Source organism: Stenella coeruleoalba (genome assembly GCF_951394435.1).
Source record: "Stenella coeruleoalba genome assembly, chromosome: 2".
Lineage (NCBI taxonomy): Eukaryota > Metazoa > Chordata > Mammalia > Artiodactyla > Delphinidae > Stenella > Stenella coeruleoalba.
In genome coordinates this window covers 52,745,666-52,770,867 of record NC_137147.1, presented here as the reverse complement: position 1 = coordinate 52,770,867, position 25,202 = coordinate 52,745,666, and the positions used below count along the sequence as shown (strand labels likewise).

Below are 25,202 nucleotides of genomic sequence, written 5' to 3'. Positions count from 1 at the left end.
TGACAGCTATATAACTTACGACTTCTCTACAAACAAAACTTTTGACATATTTTCCTAGACTCTCTAAGTTAAAAGTGTGGATTAGAATTGCAACAGCTTTCTCTATAAATGGCATACAAATTGTTTCACTCTCACTTGAAATGAAATTATCATTTGTCATTAAAACTCTTTCTGGTAATGTTAACACAAAAAATTATTTCTCTATTAGTCTATATTCTAAAAATTGGATATTTTTAAACTATAAAAAATTAAGAAATAATTCTTTTTTTACCATAAGTAAAATTTATTGGTGAGCAAAAGTCAGACCAGCATGGTCAAAATTGCTAGTGCTGTCAAAAGACCTCACGAGTGCAGAGCTCGCCACTTATCCAGAGGGCCACGGCTGGGGATGTATTTGACTCCACAACCATCCGGGATGAGGCACTTCTTAGCCACTTTGTCTTCAAATTCATCAGCATTAAACTTGGTAAAGCCCCATTTCTTGGAGATATGAATCTTCTGGCGCCCAGGGAACTTGAACTTGGCCCTGCGTAAGGCTTTAATCACATGTTCCTTGTTCTGAAGCTTGGTGCGGATGGACATGATGACTTGACCAACATGGACTCTGGCCACTGTACCCTGGGGTTTTCCAAAGGCACCTCGCATACCTGTCTGGAGTCTGTCAGCCCCAGCACAGGACAACACCTTGTTGATGCGGATAACATGTAATGGATGGAGTCGCACTCGGATGTGAAAGCCATCTTTGCCACAACTTTTCACCATGTACTTGTTGGCACAAATTCGGGCGGCCTCCAGGGATTCAGAAGAGAGCTGCTCATACTCATCAGACACTATGTGTCCACAGAGTGGGAACTCATCCACTTTTGCCTTCTTCCGACCCAGGTCAAAGATACGGATCTTGGCATCAGGGACACCTCGGCAAAAGCGAGACTTTGGATACGGCTTATTCTTGCAATACCGGTAACAACGAGCGGGTCGTCGGCCCATGTCGACACCAGGTATCTCTGAGGCACGGCGAAGAGAAAAGAAGCGGTTGCTTCCACACCTGCGCATGCGCCTCATATACATTGCCCATCTTCCCGCGCAGGAACCATAGAGGACTTGAGGACACTCTTTCACAACGTCCCCACCATAGATGCAGTGACACTCTACGCATGCGTTTGGGGGATTTGGAACGTGCGCAGGATGGAAAGGCGGTTGCGTATATTGGCCTGCGGGCATCCAAGTAGAGAATTGGACCTTGCTGCAGCATCGCAGGATCTCGTTTCCTTCCGGCTTTCCCTCTCTGGCATAGAACTTCTGCCCTAAGGTTTGTCTTAACTATAAAAGATGTATTTTCCTAGAATTTGAATGAGTAATGTCTCTCCAGCTAGTCGTACTTTGTGTCTGATTTGTCTAAATAATCCATTTGCCGGAGCTCATATCTCCTGTCAGCATTTGTGGATCAGTTGCTATTTCTCAAAGGGTATGTTGTCACCTTCCATGGGTGAAGTGGTTTCTTGGCTCACTGGTAAGGCTCAGGAAGAAATGAGAGTAGAGGGGAGACGGGGATAGAAGATATCTGTTGTACGTGTTGCTTGATAATTGCTTTAGAAACATGAAACTTTGGTTGTTTTATTTATTCGGCCATATGGAATGATTTTATTGTCAAAATGGCATCCACATAATTGGAATACCAACTGAATTTTTTAACTTTAGGCTATTTGCATTTTCAAATGTTACAGCTTCTGGGAACTGTATAAAAGAGTGACTATTGGGAATTCCCTGGCAGTCTAGTGGTTAGGACTTGGCGCTTTCACTACAGGGCCTGCCCTCTGTCCCTGGTCTGGGAACTAAGATCCCACTAGCCGCGAGGTGGGAAAAAAAAAAAAAGTAACTATTTATACTTTATTAATCTTTTACACATTACTGAGAATGAGCTTAATAGTTTTTTTCTTCTGATATTAGATTTTGTGAAAATATTATGATCAGGATCAGAGTGTGAGGAAGGAGCGAAATGAAAGAGAGAAAGAGAATTTACAAATAGTATATAATCCCTACTTGGATTTTTCTAGCGTTTTTGATTCCTTGGTGCTGTTTCACAAATCCATGACATAATGGAACAAAATCCTTCCAATGTGAATATATTCTGTTGCTAATGCTTTCTCTTTAACAGGGAAACATAAGTTGTGACAAAATAACTCCTGCTTTTAAAATGAGTGAGGTTTTATAAAATACCCATATTAGAGTAGAATATTAAAACTCCTTGCGTAGTGAACTTTACCACATTATATAGAAGCTTGCTTAATTCCCCTTCCTTCCTTCATTTCTGCCTTTCTGTTTTCCTCAAATAGTTCCTGTTTACTATATAATCTGTATATGGAGATAAAACAACAAGTAACATTATGCTGCCCTCGCTGAGTTTACAAGTCTAGAGGAGAAGTTATATATTATTCAAATAACATGTCATTGTATTACAAAGTACAAAATGTGGCAAAAAGGAAAAGCAAGGTGAGGTCTGAAAGCCTGGGATGAAACCCTGATCTAGACTGAGGATTGGACAGGGAAAACTTTATCAGGAAAGAGCTTTCACATAGTGACAGTGGCACATGGGGCCTGGCATATGCAAAGGCCCTGAAGCAGGCAAGAAAATGGACCATTTAAGGAAGGAACCAGAGTAAGGCCAGTGTGCCTATGAGTGGCACAGGGGGTGAGTGGCATAATGTGAGTCCAGTGGGATTGGGGGCGCTTTTCATATCACAGTGGGCCGTTTTATCAAGTTAGTGGTCCTGCTCTTTTATTTGAACACACTAAAGAGATTTACATAGGTTATATCACTCGATATATACAATATGGTCAGTAGACTGGAAGGGGCCAAAAAATGGATGCAGGGAGGTCAGAAAGGAAGGCTTTGCAACAGTGAACAAGAGAAATTAGTGTAACTTGAACATGCTTTTAATATGTTTTACTTTAAAAACATGTTTGTATCTTTTTCTACTACTACATGCCCAGAATATATCATAGTTCTGGCAGAGATGAGTGTGTGAGGTAAAAGGAAGATACCCAACCACAGTTCATGTGCTATCACGCACTCACCACCACCTGTCCAGGCCATGCTTTGTGTTTCCAAAACCCTAGAAATCTCTGACCAGCAGATGTTTTGTTGCTATCTGGACCTCCTTGCATAATCCTCTTTCTTTAATCCGAAAGATGACCTATCACAGTTTGCCTGTGACTGTACCAGTTTTAGCATTGAAGTCCTGCAACCCCCAGAACCCCTCAGTCCCAGGCAAAATGAGGGGGTTGCTCACCCTACCACACTTAAGCATTGGGCCCCTCACAGTTGTAGGCTAGAGTCAGAGGGTGAGAAGAGAGGGGAGAGCCAGGCTGGGATTCTGTTTATGCTCCTTTCCCTAGTCCTACAAATATTAGAGGGGAGCCTGTGGAAAATGTGTGAGCCCCACCATTCTATTTAAATGTTAAAAGAAAAGCATTCCCCTCAATCAATTCCAAAATTTTGAGTGTTCCCCTATCTCCCAGCTCCTGCCACCCACAATGTGCTTCATGCTAAGCAAACCTTGCAACAAAGTTTAAAACTTGTCTGCTTTGAAGTAACGTGAAATATAGTCAAGAAGATCATACATGGGAAAAAATTTAGATCTTATTTACAAAATGTATTACTTTGATAATTGCAATAAAAGTTTAGCAAAGGGAGACACTAGTGTCATATAAAATAGAGATGGCTTAAGGAATGAGTAGGACATATGAAAGTGAAGGTAAGGAATAAAGTAATAAAGGGGCATGGCAACTACATAAGACTGGTAAGATGTAGGATAACAAGAACTATGTCTCTTCAGGTCATTGGTTTTGTTCCCTGTTTTTGACCAATTGTGTGACCCATAGCACAATATTTGAATGAGTACACAACACTACTGAGGGGCAATAGTGTGTTGGTAAATGTTTAACAACCTGCTCCTTGGGGAGTGGGGTGGGGGGACCCCCCCATTTGTAGTGTTGGTTGACTTCTCTGGTGTAGATACTCCATCATCAATTTCAGCCACTAGTGTGATATTAATGAACGTGAAGATGGGGCGAGATGTACACAATCAGCTCTTGTGAGCCAGTGTTAGCTGGCTCTAGCACTTTACCATTTTGCTGTGTATACCCAAGAAAAAATTAAAAAAAAATTTGACTAAAGCTTATAATCATAACCTAGAATAATACATTTTGGCATGGGTAGGAAGAGATCATTTTTTTGGAGCCCTTAAAAAGCAGTCAGGTGAACATGTTTAGAGTTGATGATTCAGCTTTGACTGTGAAGCACTTTCCTCTGTAGTTTCACACTCCTGTTCCACAACCCCTGTGTAAGAAGTCTGCACTATTCTGTACTGATTGATTATGTATTCATCAAGGCAGCCTTTAAATACTTAGAATTAGCACGTATAAGAAATACAATCAAATTCCCAGTATCCTCTGCCTTCATGCAAAGCCTGGAAAAGAACAGTTCTGTGTATCAATTCAATGCAGCACTTTCTTTCCTTCTTTGATATCACATTTCAAACATTTTACGAAGAGCTAAACCTGATTTTGTTCTCAAAGAAAAATATGCACTGGAGTCTAATATATTGACTGATGTGCACCCTGGATGCTCTCTCCTGCTGCTGGGACCACCTGCATTGTTGATCACAGAGTCATTAAGTAGCATTCCGTCACTTGATGCTTGACAATATACTGTGATTCAGAGATCATGTTCCCACTTGGGCTCTCAATGAAGTGTGAAGCCTCCACTGATGATGAACAGTCATTTTCATCTGTGTTTTTTAGTAACTTCACCCTGGGAGCTGTAATCTAAATATTTTTGAGAGTCTAGATGAGCAACTTGACTATATTTTCCTAGAGGTGAGTAGTGAATGTAAAAGAGTGATGGTTATGGCTGGCCTTTTCTTTAAAGTTAGCCAATTTTGTCTATTGTTATGGCTAAGGGGTGGTCCCGCTGCCTGTCTCTCAAGCAGCTGGTTCACAGTGGTCCTCTTAACTATTTGACAAATGCACATTTTCTGAATAGAAATATAGTCAGATAATTTTAACTGTTTAGTCCCAGGAGCCTAATGCATTTTATATTTTGACTGATATTTTATACATTTTGATTTTTCTCCTTTTCAGAATCTGTTTTTTATTTTGGATCTAGGAACTGAGTATATATACTTAACCTTTGTGCTTTGGTGGTATAGGATGAGTTCTCCAATGAGTGATTTTTTTTTTTTTTTACATTGTTCCAGAAAATTGAAAAAAAAAATAGGTGAGGATTAAATCAGGAAGAAGTAGTGCATAAATATGCTCACTAGAATTTGATTGATTTTAGTTTGCTAATTTTTACTTCACTTGTTCATGTTTCATACTTGTACAAAATTTATAAGCCATTGATCAGTTTTATGTGATAAGTAATTAATGTGTAGTTTTATAATTGTAAATGAGTAATGCTATAACAGATATAATTTATAATTATAATAAATAATAAAGATGTTATAGTAAAGCATAATAATAAAAATGCTATACTAAAGATGACTTGAATCAACACAAAGAATCTACTTATATATTTAAAAGTCCTTCTCTTTTAATGCTACCAAAGCAAAACTTGGGTCTGCTTGCCTGTGCACAGTAAAGCCAATCTACTGACACCAGGTTGTGGTGAAGGAAAGTTCAGTGTTTATTGTAAGGCACCATACAAGGAGTCTGGGACTGCTAATGCTTAAAAATCCGAAACTCCCTGATGGGTTTTAGCAAAGCATTTTTAGGGCAAGGTGAGGGAGGGGAGTCCCAGGGCACTGTGATCAGCTTTTACACAGTTCTCTGATTGATTGTTGGTGAGGTAACAGGGTGGTGTCACAAGGGTTAACATTATCAATCCTTAGATTTCAGTAGGCCTAGGAACCTTGTGCTCATGGTCATCAAGTAGTTAATGTCTTTCACTTGGTGGGGGTTTTAGCATCTGTAAAACAACTCAGGAAATGTGCATCAGACACTACTATCTATGTACTTCAGAGAGGAGCTAAAGCAGAGGATATGGGGGAGGGTTCTGTCCTGGGAAGGCCCCACAGGGTCCTGCTCTGTTACATTGAAAGGCCTTAGTTCAGTCTGAAAATTTCAGAAACACTGATCTGGGGTCAGGATGTTGTGTATGAAGCTTGTCCTCCCACATATTGAGTGCATGTCCTTTAGATCCAAGTCCCTGTTCATTTATTTAAAAGGCAAAATGTTGAGAGCAATGTTATTTTTCCCCTGCTGCCCAAGTTGCTTGCCAATAGTATGAAGTTTTGTGTGGTTTACTAGGTTTACAGACATGCATGAAGCAAATATTTAGTTAAGTACTGAGGTTTCATAATCATTTATATCATAACATGAGCCCAATAGTATTTCAGGTTAAATGAATCTTGTATGTGTGATGGATGACCTCTTCATCCACTGAACAGAACTTTTTCTTTATGAAAGTGAACAAGCATCCTTAGTAATTAGATGTAAGCATTCTTTAATTATAAAATAAGTATTCCAGTTGATAAAGTACTGACTTTGGAAGGCTTTTTAAAAAGCTTTGCCTCACCTGTCAAATATTTTAATCCATTCACATTTTGGGTTTTCCCTATGGCAGCAAACATTGAGGACTAGATGAGAGATAAGTTACCATGCTGTTTGATACACATGGTAAACCAATACATTATTGAACTGCTTAATCCCTGAGTAAAGAATTTGGCCTTGCCCAAAGCTCTGGGGAGGTAATCTCTAGTGTCTTTTCTTTGCCTAAGGACTTTGGTCATATTCACTAGCCTAACAATATGATTTAGAGTGAGGGCTGACCATACCAGAAAGATAATGTGATGTAGGTATCAGTTGACCTAGAGACTCAACCATATTTGCAATCAGTCAATCAATCATGGCTGCATAATGGAGTCTCAATAAAAACTCTGGGGCTTGGGCAAGTTTTCCCAGTTGGCAAAACTCCATACTTACTGTCACAAATCAGTGCTAGAAGAGTAATGCATGCTGATTCAATAAGGAGAGGAAAATGGAAACTCCACGTTGGGTACTTCTATGGGCCTCTACCCTATGAGCTTCTTCCCTTGGCTGATTTTAGTCTGTCTCCTTCCCAGCAACAAACCATAACCATGAGTATAATTGCCTTCAGTGAGTTCTGTGAATTCTTAGAGTGAACTATCAAATCAGAAGATGATTTGGGAAATTCCCCAAACTTGCAGTTTGTGTCAGAAGTCAGGACAGCCTTGGGGACTGTGAGTTCTAACTTTGTAGTTGGCTCAGGAGCTCTCTTATTTCTGTTCCTCACCCCCACACATCTAATAAACCATGTATAAATGGTGGGGCACTGAAACATAGAGGAGACTGGAAATCTAGTTTATAGTGTCTCGTAGAGTTAAAATATAATAAGCTTAAAAAGTCACAGTTTTTCCTGCTTAAAAATATAATACATATTTATTGAAGAATTAGTATATATGCATGACAAAAATATAAAGATGTAGGCAAGATTTGGGCATGTTTTCTTGCAATAAGTTTATATGTGCCATTTTTATATCCTGATTTTTCTTTTCTTAAGCCTTTTCTGTAAGAATTAATGTTCTTCACATTCTTTTAATAATGGAAAAATACATTTTATCATATGCTTAGTTATAGATCCATATATAGATAGATTTACTTCCTGGTTGTCCATTTCATTGTTCTATTCATATATCCAAGAGCTACCATAGAACTATATAAAAGGCAGCTTCAGCTTACTTACTGATATAACTTGAGGTCAACAAACAGGAGTTAATTAGGCATAGATAAAAGCTTCTACTTCTGACAAAAATAATCTTTAGAATGAGGCATCTCATCAGTCACTGCTCACAAACAACAAAGCATAGATTAGCCACAAATAATGCTAGTGACCAGCATAAAAAAAAATATGATGCGGGCAACAACATAAATGAAAATGAGCAAAATAAGTCCATGACTGCCTGCCAGTTTTTGGTAAAAGTCTTGATTTCAAAGAAATAAGAACTGTTAATACTTTACTGGACAGTAAGAGGGTTTGTAACATTCTGACTAAATCTGGAAGATAGTTGTTTCTTATGTCTTTCAGATTGAATAAAGTATTTTTAAATTGTTCTAAAGACAATTTAAAGGCATTCAGGAGCAGAGCATATCGTAAAGCTTTATTTTCTAACCATCTTATTTGAAAGCCACCTTATATCCTTTATGGAATGAGGTAGATTATATTTGCATGCATTTTTTTTTAACATCTTTCTTGGCGTAGAATTGCTTTACAATGGTGTGTTAGTTTCTGCTGTATAACAAAGTGAATCAGCTATACATATACATATATCCCCATATCTCCTCCCTCTTGCTTCTCCCTCCCACCCTGCCTATCCCACCGCTCTAGGTGGTCACAAAGCACCGAGCTTATCTCCCTGTGCTATGCCACTGCTTCCCAGTAGCTATCTGTTTTACATTTGTTAGTATATATAAGTCCGTGCCACTCTCTCACTTTGTCCCAGCTTACCCTTCCCCCTCCCTGTGTCCTCAAGTCCATTCTCCACATCTGCGTCTTTATTCCTGTCCTGCCCCTAGGTTCTTCAGTACCACTTTTTTATATTCCATATATATATATATATTAGCATAAGGTATTTATTTTTCTCTTTCTGCCTTACTACTTCACTCTGTATGACAGTCTCTAGGTCCATCCACCTCACTACAAATAACTCAGTTTCATTTCCTTTTATGGATGAGTAATATTCCATTGTATATATGTGCCACATCTTCTTTATCCATTCATTTGTCGATGGACACTTAGGTTGCTTCCACGTCCTGGCTGTTGTAAATGGAGCTGCAATGAACAATGTGGTACATGACTATTTTTGAACTATGGTTTTCTCAGGGTATATGTCCAGTAGTGGGATTGCTGGGTTGTATGGTAGTTCTATTTGTAGTTTTTTAAGGAACCTCCATACTGTTCTCCATAGTGGCTGTATCAATTTCCATTCTCACCAACAGTGCAAGTGGGTTCCCTTTTCTCCGCACCCTCTCCAGCATTTGTTATTTGTAGATTTTTTGATGATGGCCATTCTGAGAGTGTGAGGTGATACCTCATTGTAGTTTTGATTTGCATTTCTCTAATGATTAATGATGTTGAACATTCTTTCATGTGTTTGTTGGCAATCTGTATATCTTCTTTGGAGAAATGTCTGCTTAGGTCTTCTGCCCATTTTTGGACTGGGTTGTTTGTTTTTTTGATACTGAGCTGCATAAGCTGCTTGTATATTGTGGAGATTAATCCTTTGCCAGTTGCTTCATTTGCAAATATTTTGTCCCATTCTGAGGGCTGTCTTTTCATGTTGTTTATGGTTTCCTTTGCTGTGCAAAAGCTTTTACATTTCATTAGGTCCCATTTGTTTATTTTTGTTTTTATTTCCATTTCTCTAAGAGGTAGATCAAAAAGGATCTTGCTGTTTTCCTCTAAGAGTTTTATAGTGTCTGGCCTTACATTTAGGTCTTTAATCCATTTTCAGTTTATTTTTGTGTATGGTGTTAGGTAGTGTTCTAATTTCATTCTTTTACATGTAGCTGTCCAGTTTTCCCAGCACCACTTATTGAAGAGGCTGTCTTTTCTCCATTGTATATTCTTGCCTCCTTTATCAAAAATAAGGTGACCATATGTGTGTGGGTTTATCTCTGGGTTTTCTATCCTGTTCCATTGATTTATATTTCTCTTTTTGTGCCAGTACCATACTATCTTGATTACTGTAGCATTGTAGTGTAGTCTGAAGTCCGGCACCCTGATTCCTCCAGCTCTGTTTTTCCTTCTCAAGATTGCTTTGGCTATTTGGGGTCTTTTGTGTTTCCATACAAATTGTGAAATTTTTTGTTTTAGTTCTGTGAAACATGCCATTGGTAGTTAGATAGGGATTGTACTGTATTGATTGCTTTGGGTAATATAGTCATTTTCACAATGTTGATTCTTCCAATCCAAGAACATGGTATATCTCTCCATCTGTTTGTATATCTTTAATTTCTTTCACCAGTGTCTTATACCGGTCTTTTGTCTCCTTAGGTAGGTTTATTCCTGGGTATTTTATTCTTTTTGTTGCAGTGGTGAATGGGAGTGTTTCCTTAATTTCCTTTCAAGTTTTTCATCATTAGTGTATAGGAATGCAAGAGGTTTCTGTGCATGAATTGTTGTATCCTGCTACCTTACCAAATTCATTGATTACCTCTAGTAGTTTTCTGGTAGCATCTTTAGGATTCTCTATTATAGTATCATGTCATCTGCAAACAGCGACAGCTTTACTTCTTTTCTGATTTGGATTCCTTTTATTTCTTTTTCTTCTCTGATTGCTGTGGGTAAAACTTTCAAAACTGTGTTGAATAATAGTGGTGAGAGGGGACAACCTTGTCTTGTTCCTGATCTTAGAGGAAATGGTTGTTGAGTGGAGCTGGGTCTTAGCATTGAGATGGAGATCTCTGGGAGAGCTCTCGCTGTTTGATATTACGTGGAGCCGGGAGGTCTCTGATGGACCAATATCCTGAAATCAGCTTTCCTACCTCAGAGGTACAGGTCTGATAGCACACCAGAGCACCAAGACCCTGTCTGCCACACGGCTCAGTTGAAAAGGGAGAAAAGAGAGATAGAGAGAGAGAGAGTGAGAGAGAGAGAGAGAGAAAGAAAGAAAGGAAGGAAGGAAGGAAGATAGGAAGGAAGTAAGGAAGGAGAGGAAGGAAGGAAGGATGAAAAAAAGAAAATAAAGAGCAATGAAATTATTAAAGTAAAAATTTTTTTAATTAATAAAAATAAAAAAATTTAAAAGTAATTTAAAAAAAGAAAGAAGAGAGCACCCAAACCAAAAAACAAATCCACCAATGATAACAAGCACTAAAAAGCATACTGAAAAGAGAAAGGACAGACAACCCTACAAAAAATGGTAAAAGCCAAGTTATATAGACAAAAATCACAGAAAGCATACACATACACACTCACAGAAAAAGAAAAAGGAAAAAAATATATATATTAAGAAAAAAGGAGGAAGAGAGCAACCAAATCAAGAAACAAATCTACCAATGATAATAAACTCTAAATACAAAGCTAAGATAAACATAAACCAGGAACAAATTAGATGCAGCAAACAAACCCCAAGTCTACAGTTGCTCCCAAAGTCCACCGCCTCAATTTTGGGATGATTCTTTGTCTATTCAGGTATTCCACAGATGCAGGGTACATCAAGTTGATTGTGGAGATTTAATCTGCTGTTCCTGAGGCTGCTGGGAGAGATTTTCCTTTCTCTTCTTTGTTCGCACAGCTCCAGGGGTCCAGCTTTGGATTGGCCCTGCCTTTGCATGTAGGTCACCTAAGGGCATTTGTTCTTCACTCAAACAGGTTGGGGTTAACGGAGCAGCTGATTCGGGGGCTCTGGCTCACTCAAGCTGGGGGTAGGGAGCGGTACGGAATTCGGGGAGAGCCTGCGGCAGCAGATGCCAGCAGGACATTGCACCAGCCTGAGGCGCGCCGTGCATTCTCCCGGGGAAGTTGTCCCTGGATCACGGTACCCTGGCAGTGGCGGGCTGCACAGGCTCCCGGGAGGGGCGGTGCGGATAGTGACCTGTGCTTGCACACAGGCTTCTTGGTGGCTGCAGTAGCAGCCTTAGCGTTTCATGCCCGTCTCTGGGGTCTGCGCTGATAGCTGCGGCTCATGCCCGTCTTTGGAGCTGGTTTAGGTGGTGCTCTGAATCCCCTCTCCTCGCGCACCCCGAAACAATGGTCTCTTGCCTCTTAGTCATTTCCAGACTTTTCCCCGGACTCCCTCCCGGCTAGCTGTGGCGCACTAGCCCCCTTCAGGCTGTGTTCACGCCGCCAACCCCAGTCCTCTCCCTGGGATCTGACCTCTGAAACCCAAGCCTCAGCTCCCAGCCCCCACCCATCCCGGCGGGTGAGCCGACAAGCGTCTTGGGCTGGTGAGTGCTGGTCGGCACCGATCTTCTGTGCTGGAATCTCCCCGCTTTGCCCTCTGCATCCCTGTTGCTGCTCTCTCCTCCGTGGCTCCAAAGCTTCCCCCTCACTGTCTCTGCCGGTGAAGGGGCTTCCTAGTGTGTGGAAACTTTTCCTCCTTCACAGCTTCCTTCCCGAGGTGCAGGTCCCGTCCCTATTCTTTTGTCTCTGTTTTTTCTTTTTTCTTTTGTTCTACCCAGGTATATGTGGAGTTTCTTGCCTTTTGGGAAGTCTGAGGTCTTCTGCCAGCATTTAGTATGTGTTCTATAGGAGTTGTTCCACATGTAGATGTATTTCTGATGTATTTGTGGGGAGGAAGGTGATCTCCGTGTCTTACTCGTCCGCCATCTTGAAGGTCTCCACATGCATTTTAATAATAAAAAACTTATGTTTTAACAAATTCATTTGAATAGGTCATTTTAACATAATTAAATTACCACGTTGTTTCTGGAGAGTTAGTAAGTTTTGAGGATCATTTTGTTGAAATTCACCATAATACCGTAACATAATTTATGTATATAAGAGTAAAGCTAGACTCAGGGATGACATTTATTTCTTTACTCTATAAAAATATTTTCGCATACATCACTTCCCCAACATAATTATGTTGGAAGGCATAGAAAAACAAGTTAACCTGATTTTCAAAATGAAGAAATGATACTCAGAAACATTAAGTACTCACCAAAAAATAAAATTTGCTAAGTAGGTAGATCTAGAAGAAAACTCAACTCATTTGTGAGCACTTTTTGTGAAATTTCTTCTTCTTTAAAATTTGCCATTGGAGGTCAGCAAAACTGTAGCAGACTATCACTTAGGATCTGAAAGTTAAGCTGGCTTTAGGCTGAATTATAAATCAATTGTGGGGCACATCCAGGGTCTGTGGGGTCTGAAACTGATACAATTCTGACGGTCCTCTTTAAGAAAAAGAATGTAAATTACTAATATAAAATTAAAGATAAAGCAGAGATTTAGAATGAGAAAATTAAATTGAAAATTATATATAGCTATTAAACAAAACTTAAAGCATAACATTTTAAAAATAGTATATTTTCATTAATTGCCTGATCCACCTTTAAAACCTTTCTTCCTTATATTTTCTGGCTACGTGCTCTTTGGTCTTTTCTCCATTTGACCATTGTTTTCTAACATTTTTATGAATAATAAAAACTCAATTCATTCTCCTTCAGTAGGATTGTTGACGTTTGTATTGATAACATATAAAAGTTTCTTTCAACCTCATAACTAATATCATTAATGCTATGTACAGCTTTAGAACTGTTGTCAAATTGAGAGAAACCTTTCTCTTTCACATATGAACTGTAATATTTCAAAGAACTTCAGTTTTCTTTGGGTCATGACCACTCTCAAATTTTAATGGACAAACCTGTGAACCAATTTACAGTTGATATATTCCTTGCAATACAGTGTTGGGAAGGCTGGAAACAACTAATCCCATCTCTCCTCCGAAGAGCCGATTGTGTGCATCTCCTTCCAACTTTGGGCTCAGTGATATCATATTGGTAGGTTTAATTGGCTGTGGTGGGGGTATTTACACTGTTGGCAAAAACTACAAATCAGCTCTTTTGTTTATTTTTTTTTTCCAGAGAGCTAGTTATTAAACAGGTACCAGCACACTATTGTTAATACCTTCTCCCAAGTTATATGTTTCCTTCACTGGGATTAGCACTTCATGTCAGGTCAGTTGGAAATTTAAATCTTTTTCTCATAAGTTCAGACAATTTATTATTCTCCATTGATTGCATTAGGAAACAATCCAAGGGCCTATTTGTAACTTCAATTACAATTTTTTAAAATTAATTAAAGCTATTGATCGGATCTGAAATTTGTTTTGGCAACAATTTAATTCTTGATTACAGAAATCTTTCTATTGATATTACTTATCTTTATTACATCTTTTATAGTCCATCAATTTTTACCAATTTTTGTCAGTTATTTAATAAGTAAACTTGAAAGTAATGCAAAATGAAGAGTCTATGGTTTTCACTTGTACCAAGTGAGATGTCCCAAAATGTCTTTCCAAATTGCAGCAAAAATGGTATATTTTCAGCTGTGTCTGTTGTTTAAATAAATGCTTCTTTGACTATATGTCTTCATATCACAATGCTAGATGAGTCAGCATACAGAGTAATCAGAATACTCTTAGAAGCAATTTCAACACCAGAACCACTAACAACAACTTATCTATATGTTGATGTGACTGCCAACCACATAAATGTACCTATTAAGCCCATACTAAATGCATCCTCTAATAACTTCCTTTTAGCCAGACCCCCAGATTGCAAAAGCCATCCCAATGCTGTTTGGCCTCAGGGAAGGTGTGAAGGAAGGGAAACGGGAGTGCAGAAGAGACTGCAATTTTTTTTTCTTTGGTTGTTTCAATGTATTCCTGTTAATGAGAATAGAAATATTAACGAATATTCATTTTAACATCAGGCAAAAGATATGAATGGACATTTCACCAAAGAAGATATATGGGTAGCAAATAAACACATAAAAACTACTCGAAATTATGAGTCATATGAGAAATTCAAGGTAAAAACCACAATGGGATTCTACTCCTACATGCCTATTAGAATGGCAAACGTAAAAAACACTTACCATAGCCGGCTTCCCTAGTGGCGCAGTGGTTAAGAGTCTGCCTGCACGGATTCGTGTCCCGGTCCGGGAAGATCCCACATGCTGCGGAGCAGCTGGGCCCGTGAGCCATGGCCGCTGAGCCTGCGTTTCCGGAGCCTGTGGTCCACAACGGGAGAGGCCACAACAGTGAGAGGCCCGCGTACCGCAAAAAAAAAAAAAAAAAAAATTGCAGTTGCTGGTGAACACATGGAAGAACTCTTAACTCTTATTCACGTGGAACTTTTATTCAGTGCTGGGTGAAACATATAGTAGAGCCACTTTAGAACACAATTTGGCAGTTTGTAAAAATTTTAAATATTCACCTTCCCTGTGACGAGGCATTGCACTCCTACATATTAACACAAGAGAAATAAAATCATAGACTGAATAGAATTCTAAGTCTGCTTCATGCCCATTGAATTCAGGTGTCTAAAGGCATTTTCATTTTGTACCATCTCTGTCTCCTTGAGTCCAATGTGGTGGTGTTTCTAGTGATATAATTCCTTTAAATATTTTTTAAGGTTCTGTGAAACCTAGGCATAGATAAAGAATTCTACCAAACATTCAAAGAAGACTTATTGTGGACTTCCCTGGTGGTCCAGTGGTTAAGACTCTGCGCTTCCATTGCAGGGGGCACAGGTTTGATCCCTGATCGGGGAACTAAGATACCACATGCCATGTGGCCAAAAAAAAAATAGTGCATTTCCCCAAAGAAGACTTAATGTCAGTTTCTTACACACTATTCCAAAAAGTAGAAGGGGTAGAAATACCAGCTCGTTTTGAGGCCAGTACTAACCTTGATACCAAAATCAGACATAGAAATCACAAGGAATGAAACCTACAGATCAATATTCATTATAAATATAGATGTAAAATCCTCAACAAAACCTTAACAAACTAAATCCAGGAAATATAACAATTATTATATGCTATAACCAAATATATTATTATATGCTATAATCAAATGAGATTTGTCCCAAGAATGCAAAATTGGTTTAATTCAATACAACATATATTAATAAAATAAAAGATAAAAACCACTTGATGATCCCAATAAACATAGAAAAAACATTTGATGAAATTCAATGCCCTTTCATAACAAAAACATTAAACAAATGAGGAGTCAAAGGGGGACTTCCTCAACCTGAAAAAGGGTGTGTATGAAACTCTGTAGGTAACATCATACCTAACAGAGAAAGAATAAATCATTCCCCCAAAGATCAAGAACAAGACAAAGATGTTTTTCTTTCACACTTCTACTCAACATTGTGGTGGAGATTCTATCCAGAGCAATAGGCAAAAATAAAATAAAACAAAGTCACACATTGGAAAAGAAGAAGGAAAACTATCTTTATTTGCAGATGTTATCTTCTTTATAGAAAATCATCAGGAATTCAAAAGAAGAGAAAACAGTAGAACTAATACATGTATTTAGTAAGTTTGCAAGATACAAGATCAATATATAAAAATTAATTGTGTTTCTTTACATTAGCATTGAAAACCCCCAAATTAAGAAAAATATTACATTATCATTAAACATTCCATAGCAGTAAAAAGAAAAAAAATAGGAATAAATTTAACAAAAAAAGTTGAAGGCTTGTACACTGAAAATTACAAAACATTTTTGAAAAAATTAAAGATCTAAATAAACAGGAAGACACCCATGTACATGGATTAGAAGACTTAATATTGTTAAGATGACAGTACTCCCCAAGTTGATCTAAAAAAACAATGCTATTGGGCTTCCCTGGTGGCGCAGTGGTTGAGAGTCCACCTGCCGATGCAGGGGACACGGGTTCGTGCCCCGGTCAGGGAAGATCCCACATGCCGCGGAGCAGCTAGGCCCGTGAGCCATGGCCGCTGAGTCTGCGTGTCCAGAGCCTGTGCTCTGCAACGGGAGAGGCCATAACAGTGAGAGGCCCGCATACTGCAAAAAAAAAACCAACAAAATACAGCAAACAAACAAAAAACTAATGCTATTGCTATCAAAATGCTGGCTGATTTTTTTGCAGAAATTGTTAAGCTTATCCTAAAATTCATACAGAAATGCAAGGGATTCAAACTAGCCATTACAGTCTAGAAAAAGATAAAAGTTGTAGGACTCACATTTCCCAATTTCATAACTTACTGTAAAGCTATAGTAATCAAAATAATGTGGTATAAACATAAGGATAAACATATAGATAAATAGAATATAATTGAGACCCCCCCCCAAAAGCCCTTATATTTATGGGCTACTGAATTATGACAGAAATGTCAAGAAAATTTAATGAGGGCATAAACAGTCTTTTCAACAAATGGTTCTAGGACAACATGCAAAAGAATAAAATTGGACGCCTTCAAACCACATTAAAAAATTAACTCAAAATGGATTATAGACCTAAATGTGAGACCTAAAAATATAAGACACTTAGCAAAGGAGTAAAACATCAGGGTTTTTTAATGTGGTAACAAAAGCGTAAGTGATAAGGAAAAACTGGATACGTTGGACTTCATCCATTTTTAAAAGTTTATGCTTCAGGATATCTTCATGAAAGTGAAAAGACAACCTATAGAATGGGAGAAACTATTTTTTAACATATATCTATTCACACTGATTAGCATATGCTGGCTAATTTTATGTAATATTTAACTATAGTGTGCCCTCAAAAAAAATTTTTAATGACTTAAGCCGAATTGTAGCATAATTGAAATGTGTCAAAATGTACATTGGAACAATTCTAACAATTGCTTTTATGCAGGTTGAAATAATTTATGAGATGTACAGAGTGTCCTCATTAATAACATATTGCAATATGAGCTAGCCTGGATACTTTGCCTCTCCTTTCTGCTTTGATATATTTAATACAAATAAAATACATATATTTAAAAAAAGAAAAAAGCAGTATTTTGAAAAACTCTGTATGATGCATATTGTGTTCAGGCTCAATTCTTCCTAGAAATAAACGCTAATAGTAAAATGTGGATAGAATTAAATCTAAGAATAATGTTTTAGAGAAGTATAAAATATTAAGGAAATACACTATTAATGACCTATTTAGGTTAGTGTGCAGTAATACTCTTAAGCAACTCTTACTAATTTGCTAATGCAGCTCTTACTAACTTTGAAAAAAATCCAACCAAGCATTTCAGGACCTGTTTTGGGGTTTTTTTTGTTTGTTTTTATTTTGGTCTTTTTTTTTAGTTTTTTAGTTTTTTGGGGTTTTTTTGATGTGGACCATTTTTAAATTCTTTATTGAATTTGTTACAATATTGCTTCTGTTTTGTGTTTTGGTTTTTCGGCAATGAGGCATGTGGGATCTTAGCTCCCCAACCAGGGATCGAACCCTCACCCCCTACATTGGAAGGCGAAGTCCTAACCACTGGACTGCCAGGGAAGTCCCAGGACCTGTTTTGTTTTGTTTTCCACAAAACATCACTATTAGAAGATACAATTCTTGGTATTCTAGATGTTGCAGCATTTAGATTTTGTACAAATTCCGTCACTGATGTAATCAACCAACATATTTAATTATTATAAAACAGTTAATTGGTTTCTTCAGATGAACAGCATAAATATTTAGAGTTAAAATCTATATGGGCATAAATATTGTAGGGTAACTTTTCATGCTCATCATTGATCCTATGTTGCAGTCCCAACTTATCTTTACTGTGTGATGGATAGTTTCACCCTCTTAAAAAATAGAAAGAATTTCACTGTCTGGCACATCAAGATTCACACATTCTCTCCTAATTATAACAGTGGCAGTACCTCACTCAAATCGGTGGCACAGTGAATCAAATTCTTTCTCTTGAATACAGCTGCATGTATCTGGAAGCCCCCAACTTGTTAAATCTCAGTGCTTGGAATGGCATTTCTTTCTCTATTTCTTAAACAAAGTCTCCAATTTTAATTAAGATTTAAACTAAGGTAAAACATAGATTGTGAATTGCATGCTTTTTACCTAATTTAGTTAGCCAACAGAATAGTTCTGAAAATTTCTGAAAGAGCAGAAGACCAGTGTTACAAAATTAATACTGTAGATGTGTTCTCACAACAGAAATATTTTCATAACATCTGTTTGCAAATACATTTTTTAAATTTCAGTTGACTTTGGATCAAATTAAAATCAGTAAAAGTTTTTTATATAGAATTAAAATGATCCAGTCGGTTAATCAGTAAAGATCTGTTGAGTGCCAAGTGTTCAGTTCTTCTCTACTCTGTGCCAGACGTGTGAGAGAACATGATGAGAATAGATGTGGGAAATCTAATTTGGAAGATAAGAAGTGTGCACATGACAGATAACTAAAAACTCAAATCACACCACGATGATTACGATATAGTTGGTACCGTGTAGTATGCACAATTAGACCTATAAAAAATTGGATGGAAGTAATAGTTTCTTAAGATTAGACGATGAGAAGTCTCTTAGAGAAGAGTTTCCTGTCACGAATCCAAATGAGTCCTCCTTTGTTTATTCAAGGAAGACACTTCTGAGTAGTATCTGACAGATAACTTATTTTTAAATCTTCTGTATTTCCAGAGTCTCCTTCCTTTTTTCTTTCCCTACCATTGGCAGTACCCTACAACCTGCTGGAATGAATGAGACCCTCTTTTATGCTAGAAGTGCTTTAGACAAAAGTCTTGATATAATCACCAGTGAGGCACAAAAATTAGATTTGCGGCATACTGAATACTGAACAATTGTTCAGGCGCACACATGTACTCATTTTTATCCATTTAGTTGTTGGAGCCTTAGGTTGGGGGCATTCAACAAGGCCCAGCTCTGATAGGAAGAAAAGTGGAAGTCAGCTTTTCTTGTAGTTTATTTGCTCTCAGAAAGCAAGTATATGTCTCTTATGACATATTTTCTATAGTTTCTGGACCTACCTTAGCTAGATAAATATTACTTTCTTTGTTTGACAGGCATGAAGGTCTGCAGCCCATGCTAATATTTTTTCATTTCAGCACATCTCCTCTTGATGGAGGATTGTAAACTTCTTCTACTTGTTGCCCTTGGTCCTGCCCCACATAACTTACGCCTTCAAGAAGGTTGGCATTATGCTCAACCCAGGTCTTTCTGAGGGGGAATAGATTAGATAAATATCACATTAAATTATTATTATTTGTTATTTTGTCACATCAGTGTGTTATTAACAACTCATAGTGATTTTAGTGATCATTATTAATATCTGCTAAATACATCCTATATACCCTAATCAAGCATAGAAGGAATGATTCGTGTTTTATTTAAGGCTAACAAGGTTCTCTGTGTCATTTAGGCTCATGTCACTCAGATTAGGTGAAAGGGGTAAGGGAACAAGGTTGCCTGAACTTAGTGCTGGGCAACTAAGAAATGTATCAGTAAGACGTAAAATCAAATCAGGAGAAAATTCATTTTTAACCTTGTTAGTAGGATAAGTTTTACTGACTGGGGCAATTCAATTGGGCATTTGGGAAATAGGAGAGGAGCACAAGGCTTGCAACAGGCAAGTGACAAAAGAAAGAAACATATCAGAGTTAAGATGCTGGGTTCTCAAGTAAGTGATAAGGAAGTAGTCAAAATAAGACACAATATAGAGTAAAAGAGACCTTAATCCAGACAAAGGAGGGTGCTATGTAAAAGCAAGAGTAATATTCTGGGCTGAGGAACTTGTTTAAAATCTGTGATATAGTGTGAGTTCAAAATATATTTCATTTTTTAATACTGCTCTTAAAAAGTGTTTTTAATTAATTAGTATATTTTCCATTTAAATTAGGTACAAAAGTAGGCAAGACTAACCCATCAGTTTAGAAGTCAGGATAACAGTTACCCTTGACAGGGAAAGTTAGTGATTGAGAGGCATAAGGGGTACTTCTGGAGGCTGGTAACGTTCTGTTTTCTTGATCTGTGTGTACTTACAGGGCTGTGCTTAGTTGGTGTAAATTCATTTTTATATTTACTAGATGTGTACTTTTATGTGAATATTATATTTCAATAAAAAGGGTTTTTTTTCAAATTAAGAAATCAGTAGGTTTAAAAGGAAGGTCACCTCTGTACTGCATCTGCCTTAAGTGAATGGTTTTGTAGGCTGCTCTCAAGTCTGGAGATGAGCCAGTGCAGCAGGATGGTTTCTGCCTCTCGGTTCTCGAGCCCACAACTGTGCTTCATGCACCTGTTCAGCATTAAACACTAATATGGAGAAAGCATCACCATTCTGTGTTGAGGGTGAGGTAGACAAATGAGAAATACAGTAATGACTTTGATGCTTCTCCACTCATAGTACTCAGGTAGGATATCCTTAAATACTAGGTCATTTTTCTCAAAGTAGATCTGTCTAGCAGTGTATATTTGTAACCCCAAATGGACCAGAAAGTAACTGTATTTTGCTTCCAGGTTGTTATCGTTATGGCTGTTGTTTTTAATCATGGACACCCTGAGAGGTCATGTTGGGTCTCAACAGCTACATTCTGTAACCCAGATCTGAGTTTTGTTAGTGCTCCCTCCTCCCTTTGTCCTCCCTCTTTCCCCCCCAACCCCGCCCACCGTGAGCTCTTGACCTTTACATTACAGTGAAGTTGTCATAGACCCTGACTTCCATGTGCTATTATATTGAGAGTAAAGTCTTTATTTTCCGTTGGATTTTTCATTCAGGTCAGATGAGATATGGTGTGATAATTCATTTTATGTGTCAACTTGACTGGGGCACAGAGTGCCAAGATATTTGGTCAAACATTACTCTGGGTGTGTCTGTGAGGATGTTTTTGGTTGAGATTAACATTTGAATCAATAGACTGAGTAAAAGCAGGATTGCCCTCCCTAATGTGGGTGACCCTTACCCAATCAGCCGATGGCCTGAATAGAAAAAAAATAAAAGGCCAAACCTCCTAAGAATAGAAAAAAAGGAGCTCCTCCTCCCTGGTTGTGTGAGCTAGAACACCAGTCTTTCCCTGCCTTCAGAATAGACCTGAAACATTGGCTCCTCTGGTGTCTCAGGACTGCCAGCTTTTAGACTGGAACTTACATCATCAGCTCTTCTGGTTCTCGGGCCTTTGGGCTCAGACTGGAACTACACCATTAGCCATCCTGGGTCTCCAGCTTGCCAACTTCAGATCTTGGGACTTCTCAGCCTGTGTGTGATGTGTGTGATGTAGAGGGACAAGGTTATGATAGCTAAAAGAAGGCAGAACAAAATCAGAATATTATCCTAGCCAGACTGTGTTAACTAATATTGATTGTTTCTTATGCATAATACCTATTTAGAACACAATTATCTAAGCTGTTTTACAAAGGGAATATAAACAACAATATATTTAATAGAGGAAAGATCTCCCACACACAGGTTGACATTTGTGTCAAATTTATGTCTTTTATTTCAAGCCAGTTTAGATAATCATACACAGAATTTTAAGAAAAACATTATTCTCCAGTGGACATGCTAGAGAAGGAGGAGGAATGTGGTATCTCTGGCTAACGGCAGAGGGGTGATAGGTCATCCCCATTAAAGGAAGGTAGAATGACAGGTGGAGTGGCATATTTGAGAAACTTTCCTTTTTAGTTAGAGCCAAGAGCAGGGTCAGGAAAAGGACTCTGCAGGTTATCTAGACCTTACTACTAGGCAGAGTGAGACTTTTTCTTAGTGGTGTTAGTTATCTATTTCTGATAAAGTCAAGTACTTCCACCCTGGAGTGGGCAGTATTTATTCTGTCATTCAGCTGTTGTAGAGTGAGAATGGCTTCAAAAAGTTGTTATTCAGGAGAAAGAGAAGTCTATTAAAAAAATTAACTTACATGCAGAAGCTTCAGATACTGAACTTAGAGAACTAAAATGAAAAAAAAAATTGAAAAGATAGGAGAGGCACCTATTTGAGTTAAGGTATATAATGGAACCCTGACTTTTTAATTTAGGGCTTATTTTGCACAGAAACTGTGTTAGCTGACGGAAATGGATGTGTATATATATATATATATATATATATATATATATATATATATATATATATATATACACACACACACACACACACACACACATATGTATATGTGAAGTGGTATATTACCTTGTTGGATTGTAGAACTTTTAAACTATGTGTTAATTAACTCAGTTGATGCTTTAAGGTAACTGCCTGACTATAGTACCTAACCCAGCTACAAAAGCCAGAGAAGAGCCACAAGTAGGAACTAATCTCTCTCTAAGGGCACTTAACCAGGTCTACTTAATTTTAGTGAAAGAGTTAGGGTTAGGGTTAGGGGTTAGGGTAAGGGTTAGGGTTACTTAATTTTAGTGATATTAAAGGTCACACCAGTTTAATAGAATTTATGACTTTTTAAATGAATAGTAATCAAGTATTTTGACAGAAAACTTCCTCATTGTCACAGGATACTTTGGATTCTGCAACCCAGATTAATAAAATAGTTCCTAGGGTGTATAGCATAGTTACTAAACATACTTCCAGCTAAATATAGTGTTACAGTGCTTCTTCTTAATTCAGAGGCTTTCTACCTAGACTTGTCAAGAAAACAGATTCTCTTTAAACTAGCTGAATGCTCTTAAAGCTTAGGAGTGTGTTAGAGTTTAAACTTTTTTAAGTGGATAACTATTATTTGGATGCTATTCACAGATATTTCAGTGACCAATGGCCTATTATTACACTTGGAAATTAGAAATGTTTCTGCATCATACCCATGAATAAAATCTGAAAGCAAAATTTTGATGAATGACTAGGAAAACACAAACATTCTGCATTGAGTTTTACATTTATAAAAATTTAAAAAGTGTTCTTGTTTAAAAAGCACATGACTGAAAACAACAAATGTATTTTGGGGATCATCGACCTGAGGATGACATGACATCTGTGCTTCAGCAACATGGGAAAGCCTGGGCACTTTGAACTAAAACTTTTGAAGGCACTTCAGGGTTCAGCAAGAGACACCAGCTGGCAAAACCAAACACTAATGTTTTCCTTGGAAAAGTCCATTTAGAGAAAGAATGGCAGTACCTTTTCAAATTATAGAGGAAAACACTGTGCCAGAACTACGGGCTTAAGTTGAGTTTTATGGAACTCATCAATGGAGACACCAGAGTTTCTTCAGGGTTTGTACAGAAGGCAAACCTCACATCCTCATAGATAATGTGGTAAAAGAATAAATGGTTGATTGGCTCTTCAACGTAATGAATAGTACAGATTTATAAGGGAAAAGCAAGCAAACCTTAGAAAAGTTGATAAAACATAGCAATGGAAAGACGTGTGTAAGCAGGCATTTTAATTGTTCTGTTGATGGGAGTTTAAAATGGCACACCTTTTAGGATGGATAATCAGGAAATATTAGTCAGTATTTATCATGTGCAAACTCTTACTCCACTATTCTGTTCTACCTTTAAGGGTTTATTCTAAAGAAATAATAAACAAGTTGGTGTATTGGTAAAATAGAAATAAAAATAGAAAATTTAAATGTCCTACAGTAAGAAATAGGAAATAAATAGTATAGTAATATACTGTTATAAAGCTGTTACAGTGAGAAGGGTTAAAGTTATGTTTAAAAGGATAAGATTGCACTGACACTAAAGCAATTGAATTAGACTATAAAATAAACAAGAAAGGTAAGAAAAATTTGGATAATTGTATAGGCATAGAATCCCTGGACACTGTCTTAACTGATTTCTCCAAGCACCTGAGGGATTTCTCTGGCCTCAGGAATATGCACAGCAAGCCTGAAGTGCCAGGAAGTTCACACCATTGTGGGCAGCCCACAGCCAATAATGCCTGGGATTTTGTGAATAAATACTCTCAGTTTCTCACTCACTGGGTAGGGCAACTCCATGTAACATTCACTGCAGTTTTCCTGAGGTTCCCAGCAGGATTGAGCCTCTGTCTCCCACAGGGATAACTTATCCATTAATTCCCCCCAGTGGGCTTTCTTCCAGTCTGCATATCCCTTCTCCTCTATGGGTACTCCTGGGTTTACCTCCCAAATAAAACAATTTCTTCTCCAATTTTATTCAGAGTCTGCTTATAGGAGACCTCAACCTAAAGCAATACTTTTGTGTGTGTTGTATGGCTTGTGTGTATGTGTGTGTGCACGTGTATAAGGCAATAGAAATGGACACCAAAATGTTAACAGTGCTTCTCTGCGCAGTATGGTTAGAAGTGATATTTATACTTGTCTGTGTTATATGATTTATTTTTGAGGATGTGTTATTTGTAGAAGGAAGATTTGTGGACCCAAAAGGCAGTGCACTGGGCCTCCTGGGTACACTGAGTCCTAGGCTGAGGAAAGATACACTTCAGATGGGGAAGAGAGGATGTTTGCAGTTCATATACTGCCTTCTTCCAGAAGCATTGCCCTTTCTATTCTGGAACTTGGCAGGGTATAGACTGAAGGTGAATTCCTCAGTGGACCAGCAGTGAGCAACTGGAGCAGGCAAAAAATAAAGGAAATGATGGGGATCTGTTATAAAAGGAAGAGAAACCCAAGCCTCCTGGCTTTCCTATAGCATGTCAGTTTAGTCCACAATGAGAATGATTTATTCATTTCTTTTCTTGCTAGAAGACCCCTTCTGTCATCTTGACTGCTGTTTTTCGTAATTGCTTTTAAAAAGAA

The 25,202-nt window shown here is 37.9% G+C and overlaps 1 protein-coding gene across 1 annotated transcript; it reads right to left on the bottom strand.

Moving 5' to 3' along the window:
* Positions 1-342: 342 nt before the first annotated feature.
* Positions 343-1,016, bottom strand: RPL10L (ribosomal protein L10 like; the record flags this gene model as incomplete). The annotated part of the gene is made up of 1 exon (XM_079913122.1): positions 343-1,016. Exon 1 carries the CDS (start codon positions 985-987, stop codon positions 343-345), a length of 645 nt encoding a protein of 214 aa, XP_079769248.1. The 5' UTR covers positions 988-1,016.
* Between the last annotated feature and the right edge of the window lie 24,186 nt (positions 1,017-25,202).